General features: G+C 58.1%; 1 protein-coding gene across 2 annotated transcripts; it reads right to left on the reverse strand.

Moving 5' to 3' along the window:
• Positions 1-204: 204 nt before the first annotated feature.
• LIPC (lipase C, hepatic type) lies at positions 205-9992 on the reverse strand. 2 transcript variants are annotated; one of them, XM_087941975.1, is made up of 9 exons: positions 9863-9992; positions 5275-5377; positions 4598-4777; positions 4232-4349; positions 3621-3854; positions 2780-3022; positions 1498-1618; positions 753-971; positions 205-523 (listed from the first exon to the last, which is right to left on the reverse strand). In XM_087941975.1, exons 2-9 carry the CDS (start codon positions 5293-5295, stop codon positions 424-426), a joined length of 1236 nt encoding a protein of 411 aa, XP_087798101.1. In that variant the 5' UTR covers positions 5296-5377; positions 9863-9992; the 3' UTR covers positions 205-423. The 2 variants fall into 2 exon arrangements, with proteins under 2 accessions (XP_087798101.1, XP_026565602.1); XM_026709817.2 differs by lacking the exon at positions 9863-9992 and adding an exon at positions 9131-9266 and having other exon boundaries at positions 5275-5453.
• Between the last annotated feature and the right edge of the window lie 330 nt (positions 9993-10322).

Genomic DNA, 10322 nt, shown 5'->3' on the forward strand with positions numbered 1-10322 from the left:
TTCTTATCTGCCAAAGCCAGAATAGCCAAAAGAAAAGTGATTACCCCCACCCCACCCGCGCAGCCAGACCAGTAGTAGTAATGCCAGAAATCTTACAGACTTCCTAACGATATAACCCCCCTTTCAAGAAAAAAATATATATATACTGTTTTTTCTTACGAGAAAAAAAAGACACGGATTATTAATTGCCCTGCACAAGGCAGATTTAGTTTGTTTTTAATTCACTTTTTATTTGTTTACTCAATCTGGTCTTGAATGTATACAATTTACAATACATCCTGATAGATCACTTTTTTTAGGTTTCAGATTGTTGTGTTTTTACCAAAAAAGTGTTCCTTTTTTCTTTTTCTAAGCAAAGGGTAAAAGCTGAGACGTCTCCCCTCCAGACTAGCTTTTTCAAACGTTTGCTTATCACCCATACTCTCATTTCAGCTTTTGGGAACTGACTTCACATCTCACAAACATTTTCTCATGACCTGGATAGAGGTGCAAATTATCCACACGCTGAGAACAGAACGTCATTCTGAAAAGAAAGAAAACAGAAAAACTAATGAACAAACCAAGAGTGAATTTCTTCCGCAAGGCCAGGTGCAGCCTGAGACCTGTGAAATGAAAAGACCGATGATGGTGATTTTGAGCCACTTTTTCCACGCTGCCGCTGGACCTGACTGCGGAAAGGAAGCCCCCGTTGCACACCGGTCACTTTGGACCCTTTGTCTTTCCCACCTGCTGGCCGGTCCGGGCACACTTACTTCTGCTGAGTTTCTCCTGCCTTGACTCGAATGGAGGTCACGATGAGTCCTGGCCGACGGTCCCCCTTTCTCCAAGGGATGATGGTTTGGACAGTGTCCCAAATGTTTTCCCAGATGGCCGTTCCTTCCCATTTCAGTTTGATCATCATCAGCTCTCCAATATCAACATCCAGAGGAACCAGAAAAGTGTAGGTTTTATTCTGAGTGATGCCTTTGATTCTAAGGGAGAGAAGAAGAAACCCTCTAAGATTCTCTGGCTGGAGCTTCATGGAACGGGGGGTGGGGGGGGTCCGTTCATTTGTTTGTGTTCGCTCTTCCACCGAGTTGTCTTTGCCCTGGGCCAGTTCAGGAGCCGCAGTGACAAATTTCCCAATTTAAAACAACAGTGTGTTAAACGATTACATATATACGCTACAAAGAGGATCGATATATCTATGGTTTATTGACTTAAAGTGGAACAATGCAAAAAGACTCAGTGGATGGAGACTACTACAAAAGAGGCCGAAGAAGAAATTATGTCCAGGTGTGGACATCTGGCTCCAGGGTCTCGGCATCCCTGGGAGAAATGAAAAGCTATAAAGGTGCTGCTACCTGCAGATGTGCTATTTTGTCTCCACAGGAAGGAGCACTTTGAGGAAATTAGCCTCCTCGGTGATAAACATGCCAAGGCACCCCCTGATGTGAAGCATGGCTTTCGTGCCAAGGCTTTTGACACCAGCCAGGTTGGGCAAAGTTTGGAACTCACAAAGTGATGGAGAGATTTTCCACGTCATCTTTGTTGCCAGTCAGCGAGATAGTGAACGTTGGATCAATTCGTGGTTCTTGGAATTCGTGGATGAAATGGATTTTAAATTGATAGTGATAAACTGTGGAGAGAAGAGAGCATGCCGCATCTTCACTTCCAAAGAGATATAAGATACATGTTCACCCTTTATTTATTTATCCCTGTCCTGCCCTAAAGAAAGTTCAGACTCGGATCTACATCCATCTACACCCTGAGCCTCTCTGCAGGCAGGGCTTTGCCCCAGGAGCATTTTCACGCTGCCGGGGTCCATTTCCTGGCCAGAAACCACAGCACACACACATCTGGGGGGACACCCGAGTGGAGCCTCCGAACAGGCTTCCTGCTTCACGCCCCCTGAATTGAGCCAGATCTGGCAGGAGACCCTCTGACCTCCTGGCAGAGGGGCAGGGCTGCCGCCTCTGTCCCCATCAGCCGCTGGTGCTGGTGCAGGAGACGGTCTGCACGAAGGCTGACCTGGTTGCCCACGGCCTTTGCAGGAGGGTACCCGAGGATTGGGGGTGGGGCATCTCAGTGTTAGTTTTTCATTCTTGCTTCAGCTCCTCACATGGTCTTTGCAACATTTTGAGCAAGGAATTGCAGGTCACGATGGAGCCTAAAATAATAGCTGCTTTGTCCTGCCTTGTTAGCTTTTGTGAAAGGCAGCCGTTGTTCTGGAGAGCTTAAGACGCCTTCGCTTCTGTCTGCAGCACAGCCAGGCCTAGCACGGGAGACACATGCGGCAGGCTGGGCCTTGAGAGAGTAACGCCCTCATCAAATGGGTGCCTGAGCACTGTGCCCGGCCGAGGAAACTCTCGCGTGGACAACCGGCCACTGCCCCGCTGGCAATCTGGCATCCCTCCAGGTAGTTTGTGGTCATTTGTTCCAGGCAATCTTCCTGAAGCATTTTGAATAGCCAGGTCTGCTCACCTGCTTAGGAAGTGGCACGAGCATCAGTCCAGGGGCTTCCCTGCCTTTCCTGGGCTTTTAAGGGCTTTGGACATGAGCTTCTGGCCCCTCCCATTTGCAGGAATGAAGCTGGCTGGCTCCAAGGGCAGCATCTCGCCCAGAGGGCTGGTCATCTCACCTGGGATAAGGCCACGCTCGTGGTCAGCCTGCTTTCCTCTCTGAACTGGTGCCATTCAGAGCCTGCACAGCCACTGTGGCCCAAGGATAACCCGCAGAGTCTGCCCCCTCCACAAGACCCCCCCTGGGCCGGTCCACCGTTGCCCCCTCCCCCACCGACCTTTGAAGGGCATCTGAGGCTGGGTCTTCAGGAAGAACCTCTGGCTGCCAGGGACCCGGGCCTTCCGAATGTGGTAGCCCAAGGTGTTGCACCGGTGGCCCCGGCAGTCAAGGCAGCGTCCCTTGTCAAACATCTGCATGTTCTTGCAAGAATAGCCGGTCATCTGCTTCTGGCCGTACCGCAGGGAGTCGATGAAGAGGTGGACCGACCGCTCGTGGGCACACTTCACCGTCTGGGTCAGCCCTGCAGGGAAAGAGAAGGGGGGCACCGAGCAAGTCAGAGGCTTCTCAGTCCCGCCAGCTGCAGAAATTGCCCACTGCTCTCCTCTCCAGCTGTTCCCCCCCCCCCCGGCTCTCCTTTCGAACCATTCCGTGGGCAGGCTGGGTGGGGGGGGAACCCGTCTGCCTCGGGACCAAGAGGTCAGGGCTGGTATCCTGAGCCAGCATCCAACTCAGCACTGCCAGAGCCCAGGAGCCAGGGTCCTTTGGCATGCCAGGGGGGGCTCTGCCTGCGGGCCAAGGGCCTCCCTTAAGGCTCTGCTTGGAGACCCCCGTTTGGCCCTCTGGCTGCAGGGATGCCCTCCCCCCTTTCTGGCTGTCACAGCATGGGAGGTTAGACCCCTCCCCCCGCCCCCCCATTCCATGGACCCCCGTGGAGCTGCCTTCCAGAACTCCTGGCAAGGAGGAGCAGGCGGGAAGGAGAAGGGAGAGAGATGCCCAGTGGTTAAAGCTCAGAGCGCCTCATCCAGCCCCTGGCTTTCCTGGCCCTGACCCACTCAGCTGCCTGCGAGTTCTGCTCCGGGGCTCCTGCCGGCCCTCCTCCCTCCCGCGGCCCCCCCTACCGGTGATTCCGTACTGCACGATGTGGTTGTAGACATGCATGATGTGGCAGCCCGGCTGGAACGTCCCCCCGTTGGGGTAGAAGTCGAAGTGCGCCACAGGCTGCTTGATGCCGACGCTGAGGCCCATGTGCTGCTGGGTGAAGGTGTGGATGGCATCCACAAAGTCAGCGTCGTCTGGGGAGAGCCGGTCGGTGGGGGACATGCCTTCGAAGAGGGGGCCGGCCGGGTCCAGGCCTGCAAGGGAGATACAGCCAGGCTGGCCAGAAATGTGGCCCAGGAACGGGGCTCAGCCCCTGGCCTAAGAACCCGCCTCTGGCAGCCAGAGCTGGAGTGGGGCCTTCTCTTCCCTGGAGCAAGCCGAGGAGGAGAGTGGGGAGGTGCGGAGCTGCCCTCTGGGTCACTGCTGGGCCAGCTGACCTGGGAGAGGAATGCTCCCTCCCTCCCACCCAGCTTCACAAACTTCCTCCAGGTGTGGCTCCACGCAGAAGCCGAGGAGCCGGCCCTTCTTCCTCGGGGCCCAGCGGCCATGGCCTGGTCCTGCCCACCCAAATGGAGCTGACAAATGGCCGGGTTTATCCTGAAGTGAAGCCCAGCCAGGCTGATGGACTCACCGGTGATCCTGCCAATCTTCCCATTGCCTCTCATGGAGCTGCCGGCAAAACCGGCTACGTGGGCGCCCAGGCTGTACCCCACCAGGTGAGCATTGCTCCGGTGAAACTGCACGGTTTCCTGGAAGAGAGCCGGGAACGGATGGAGGACCAAGGTGAGCAGCTCTGCAGTCACCTGAGACGACCCACAGCACCCGGCCGCCTGGGCGGCCTGAGCCGGTCCATCAACACGGCCCACCAGGGCAAACCGTGGCTCAGCTCAGAAGGCTGCAATTGCTCCCCCCGTCCCCCCACCCCGGTCAGGGCTAAGGTCCCCCGGAGAGGCTCTCTTGAGGCAGCGGCCTTAGCGATTCTCCTCTCCCAGCTGACCTCCAGCCACTCCAGGAAGCGAGCGATCTCTCGGCCGATGTCGCGCGTATTCTGCACTGCAACGGGGTAATGTGCATGCGCTAGAGAGAGCCAGTCGGTGATGACGACGTTGCTGTGAGGCAGTTGGATTTTGAGCTCTTCGGCCAGTTTCCAAATCCAGCCTTCGAGTCGCCTGTCCACCTGCAGCCACAGGAGGAGAAGGGAAGCCCTTTGGCCTGGGAGCCAACCAGCCCCCCCTGGAGCTTGCCCAGTGTGCCAGCAGGCCAGGGCACCTCCCGGTTCCCGGCAGCCCTGGGTGGATGGTGCCACCCCACACCCAGAGACAGCCTTGACCCTCCAGCCCTCCCACCCGTCCCTCTGCTGCCGCAGGAACGAAGAAACGCCTGCCCCAATTCCACGGGGGTCCAGTTGTGGGGCGGGGGAGGGCTGTTCCTTTTGGAGGAGCAGCCACCTTCCTTCTTGTGAAGCCCTCAAGGGGGAGGGAGCTGCGTCCCACACGTGGCTGGTAGCAATGCACGGCTCCTCCAGCATGGGGCGGGGGGGGAATACGGGGCTGCCTCCCCCAAGGAAGCTCTTCCCCCACCCCGGGTCTCCGGTGTCACCCCCTCAGCTGTGTGCAGGAACAGGCAGGGTGGCAGCCAGACCAGGCCCCCCTCCCACGAGACCAGGGCTCTTACCGACCACCCGTGGATGATCATCACCAGCGGGAGGGAGGCATTGAAGGGACACTGCTGGAGCGCCTCCTCCTGGTGGGGCTCAATCAGGCAGCCCTGCTCCGCCCTGTTGGAATACAGCAGGAACTTGGCCTCGAAGCGGGCGGGGCCTCTCCTCCCGGGAAGCAGCTGCCCAGGGGAGCCTGGAAGAGACAGTCAGCGAAAGGGGGCCTGTCTCCAGTGGCTTGGCTTCTGGGGGCCACGGAGGCCCCTTGGCCCTCCCTGGGCCGGCTGCTGAATTTGGGCAACAACACGCTCACAACTTACCTGTCGCTCGATTCTTAATTCAGAAGCTGCTCTGAACGCGCCCAGCTGGCAGGCAAAGCCAAAGCCCCGGAGACCAACCTCCCAGGTGCCCCCGGCTGAAGAGGCTCCCAGCAGTTAAGGCCAACACACCCCACAACTCACCAATCTGCCAAGGGGCCCTTCGGGGCATCGTCTGCCCAAATGTGGTGCGTCAGACAGACTTTGAAAGGGTCTCCTTGGGGAAAATGCCGGGGGCTTCAGGGATGCCGAGACACTCCAGCATTGATAAGATTGGGGGTCCCTGGGATCGGAGCCCCCGGAAGGCCCCCTAAAGCACTTTTACAGCAACCGGTGAGTTTGGGGTCTTTGCAAAGCAACAGAGGAAGCCCAGTGTTGCCACCGAACACCTGGCAGCCTCGGAGGAGCAAGTGGCCCCACTGCATCCCCCACATTGTGAGCCTCCCAGAGGTCGGGGGTGCCCTCCCCTCCCCTCTCCAGACTCTGGAAGAGTTTCAGCCAGGCACTTGATCACGTCTTCGGCTCCTGCCTTTAGGAGTGGGGGCTCTTTAGAGCACTAGCCCCCTCCTTGCCCTTCCAATATAGCCCCAAACTACGACTTGGTGTTGAGGGGTGCACCTGAGCCAGGCAGGCTTTGCAGACTGGTGGGGTGGGGGGGCTGCTGGCTCCTATTTCTAGCCTCCCTTCTCAGGGGCCCAGCAGAACCCAGAGCCAGCAGCGTCTCTTGTGTCCTGCTGTGGAATCCCCTCGCAGCCCCTCCCCCTCCTCCCTCCACTGCTCCCTTCCGGAAATGGCGTGGGAGCCGAACCGATGGAACGGGGCTTCCATTGGCCTTTGCAAGAAACACAGGCGTCACACTGAAGCGGCCCTCCCACCTGTGGCAGCAAGGAGGCGAGCAGGGACACACACACTCCCCTGGAACAGCGGAGGTCCGAGTTGCAGAAATGCAAAAGGACGTTGAAGTTCTCGGGTCCCCAGAAGCGCCCAGTGCCAGGCTAAATTAATCAAATTAATTAAAGCCGCGCAATGCATCTGGGCAGGGAGTTGCCAGGGGCTTTTCTTGGTGCCCCATGGGCCCTGGAAACCCCTCCCTGCTGGCCCCTGGGGCCCCGCCTTCCTTCCCTTTGCAGGGGGCCCCTGCAGGGGCAAAGAAGGGGAGACTGCGCCTGAAGGCCACCAGGCCTTTCTGGGTCGCTGAAGGAGTCACAGACCCGCCCAGGAAATTGCTCTGATCTCCTAATCCAGCCGTCTGCTGCCTCTGTTTGCTCTTCCTGGGCAGAAGGCAGACTTTCGATTGTTGAGTCCACTTTGCTTGAGCTGCGTCAGATGCAGGTGGGGGGGGGGCAAAAGACACGGGACGCCCCGCACGGGCTCCTCTCGCCTCCTTTCAGTTCTGTGCCCTAACTTTGGGGGGGGGCGGGGAGAGAGCAAGGAATTGTACTGCAGTCTGAGTGGAAACCTTTGCCCCCCGAGAGGGGAAGGATCTGGGGTTCTGTCCCCCACCCCCCGGCCAGACAGGACCGCCTCCCTTACAGCCAGAAGCGGAGATGAATGCAGGGAGAGCTGCTGCTGCTGCTGCTCCTTGCAAGGTGTTAATTCGGGAAGGGCACAGGCTGTATTTATTTATTCATCAAATTTACGTGGCTTCTGCCTTGTATTTAAAATCCCTTTATTCATAATTAACTAGGGTGAATTCTTCCCACACATTTCTTATTTGCAGGTCCAGAATAATTGAATGCGGAGCCTGAAGACTCAGGAAGAAATTAAATTCTCCCATTCATAATTAACCAAGGCAAATATTTCACACATCTCGGGCCTGTATTTCTTATCTGAGGCATTTGTAATAAACGGGGACGGAGAGGAAAGGGGGAAATAGGCTGAGCAGAATCTGCCTCCGTCACTGCAGCCCATCAGCCTTCAAGCCCACGGCCAGGGTCTGCTACCAAGGTGTTACCAAGGGAGGAATGCCATTTGCCACCTGGGAGTCCCTTAGGACCTCAAAGTGGTGGCTTGAAAACACCGGATCAAAAATCCTTCCTTTGGATTAGTCAGATTAGACTGGGGTGCACTAAGAGGCTTATTATATTAATTGCCCAGCCTTTGCAGCCCCAACCATCGTCTCCTTCCTCTCTCCAGGCCCTGCAGCTGGTCTTAAAAACAGACCCAGGTGCTCTCCAGTTAGTGCGGGAAATGTGGGGTGCTCTTGAGGCAAGCACCCCATTCTTTCTGCCCTGCAGGAGCTCACAGAAGAGGGGGTCCTGCTTGAAGTAGCAGGGGAGGCTGGCAGAATTCAACCGCTCAGCGGCAGCTTCTCTTATACCAAACAGGGGAGGAAGCCGCGTGGTCCCTGAAGAAATTCTGCCAGGGCTTCCCACATCTTTGTGATAACCCCAAAATCAGACCTCCCCTGGAGCCCGTCTCTAAAGGCTGAGAAGGAATTCAGGCGCCAGCAAAAGGGAGAACGGAGGGGGGTTTTAATCGATTGGTCCTGGAATGTCTGTTTGCTTTCTAAGTTCTGACAAAGAGGACCAGTTATTTTTTTACTTAAAATATCCTAGTTTGCAGGAATTATGAAGGGAGAAAATTTAATTTTCCTTCAGCCCCTCAAGCAAATCATTTTCAAGCAGTCTCAGTTTAAATCTCCAACTCGTCCTGCAATATTGCAACATTTTATTTTGCATCCAAAATGAAAGTTTGCTTCTTGATCCTTCTTGCACCAGGCAAGGCTGCCACCCTCCCAAACCCTGCCTGAAAGGGAACCCCAAATCAAGATCCTCAGTGCGACTCTATAAAAAACCCGGCTCTCAGTTGAGGACCCCTTTGCTGCCCAGGACTAGCCAGTCTTGGCTTGGGAGGCTTTCAGTGGCAAAGCCCGTTCTTGACTCGAAGGAAGGAGGAAACCTTGTATCGGGCTGCCCCAAACCAGCCTCGGAGGGCTCACCAGGACGTGGGGCGACCTGGGCTAAGCAAAGAGACGGAGAGTCTCTGCTCCCCTTTTGGGGACACCTGGAGTTCAGCCCCCAAAAACCATCTGGAAGGGGAGCAACCGATCCCTCCCAAGGAGAAGGGAGGAATAAATGCAGGGAGGCCCCAGGCCCCAAAGTGTGGGGCAGTTCCTGGCGGCCAGGAAGCCTCTTTGGTCAGCTGGGGAAAGAAGGGGCTCAGGCCGAAGGCCAGGCCAGGGAGTCAGGCCGGACGGGGAGGATGGGCCGGGGCTGCCGCTAATCCAGCAGGCGAGCGTCGCTCGGGGAACACGGCAGGTGCCACCCGGGACAACGGGGCAGGCCTTCCCACCTGCCTGCGGCAACGGAGGGTCCCCCTTCAACCAGGTGGAGGGAAACTCCGCGGGACTCCCCCCCTCCTCCCCTCCCCCCCTTTCCCTATGAATGAAGAGGCCTTTGCCGCGCCCCCCCGCCCCCTGCTGCTCTCTGGATGGGACCCGCCAATTGCAGCGAACAGGAAAGCTGCGGGGGGGGGGGCTGTTTGGGCCGGACCTTCCTCCGAACCCCGCGTCCTGCTGGAGGTGAGCCCCGGTCCAGAGGCGGCGGCGGCTCACCTTTCTTCCTCCGACCGTTGGGCTTCCCTTCGGCAAGGAGCGCGCAGAGCAGGAGCAGCAGCGGAGGGGCCAGGCGGCTTCTCATGGCGCCGTTGCCCAAACCCGCCGGGCTCAGGTGGCTGCCGCTGCCGCAGGGACGGAAGGACAGAGCTGGGCCCTCCCGCCGCTGGTGGGCAGTGAGGACTAGCAGCGCATTAATGATTAACCTTTTGCAATGAAGGGCCTGTTGCTCTCCGGGGCCCCTGGATGCGCCAACCCTGCCGGGCCCGATCAGGAGCCGGCCGGGGTTTCCAGAGGGCCTCCACCCCACCCCCCGCCTGGCCCCGGGTGGATTGTTTTACGGTGAGACGGAGAAAGCAGCCCCGAAAGTCCACTCCGCTTTCATTGACCTTCTCCAGCGGCCTTGCGGAAGGCCAGGCGGGAGGGTAGCCTCTTCTTTCCCCCCCGGGAAGGGGAGCCTGGCGTCCGAAGAAGACTCCCCCCACCCCGCCTGACGCGGTCGGACCTGCTCCAGAAAGGCGGCTCGGAGCTGAGGGGGCACGAGCGGGGAGCCCGGGCGGCTCCTGTGGGACCGTCCCCTGGCCGCTTGGTCAACATGGCCTTTGGCACCGTCCTGTTTGCCCCGGTCTGGCTCCCCCTCCCCCGCCTCTCCCGCATCCCTTCCAGCCCCCACCCCACCCCGCGCCCTCACACACACACGCGCGCGGGGGGAGGCATAAGGACGCCTTTCACCTTCACCAGGACTTGCTGATCTTTGGCGGAGCCCAATGCTGCTCGCATCTAAAACTGCGTGGGATGCGGGACGCGGGACGCGGGGGGGCATTTGGACAGCTACCGAGCTGGCTTCCTTGACCAGTTGGAGGGATGGAGAAGAGCCCAGGAGTAAAGGGCACTGGGGGAGGCGGGCTGCTGCTGCCTGGGAGGCAAAGCAAACAAGGGAGACAAGCCAGGGACACCTTTGACTTCTCAAACAGAACCAGGCCCGGCTTCTGATATGAGGGGGTGGGTGGGCAGTCCGAGGGGATCTGCTGGGCTGTGCAGGGCTGGGACAGAGACGCTGGCTCCCTGTGGTCTGGAGGTGGGGGCTTCATGGACAGGCACCCTCCCTTGGCTGGCCAGCTTGGCTCGCTGGGTTCTCGAGACCGGCTGGGACCACCAGAAGGGAGGGTAAATGGATCGCAGGAGGGCGTTT

Source organism: Pseudonaja textilis, chromosome 13 (assembly GCF_049901715.1).
Source record: "Pseudonaja textilis isolate UNSWEBS1 chromosome 13, rPseTex1.2, whole genome shotgun sequence".
NCBI lineage: Eukaryota > Metazoa > Chordata > Lepidosauria > Squamata > Elapidae > Pseudonaja > Pseudonaja textilis.

What these genes read in the sequence shown, in the direction of transcription:
- LIPC (XM_026709817.2), bottom strand. Translation starts at nt 9,215, where the DNA reads ATGAGAAGCCGCCTGGCCCCTCCGCTGCTGCTCCTGCTCTGCGCGCTC. An exon ending in GCTTCCTGGAGTGGCTGGAG is followed by an intron (nt 4,350 to 4,597) that starts GTCAGCTGGGAG and finishes GCTCTCTTCCAG; the next exon opens with GAAACCGTGCAGTTTCACCG. An exon ending in GCCTCAGATGCCCTTCAAAG is followed by an intron (nt 1,619 to 2,779) that starts GTCGGTGGGGGA and finishes TTCTCTCCACAG; the next exon opens with TTTATCACTATCAATTTAAA.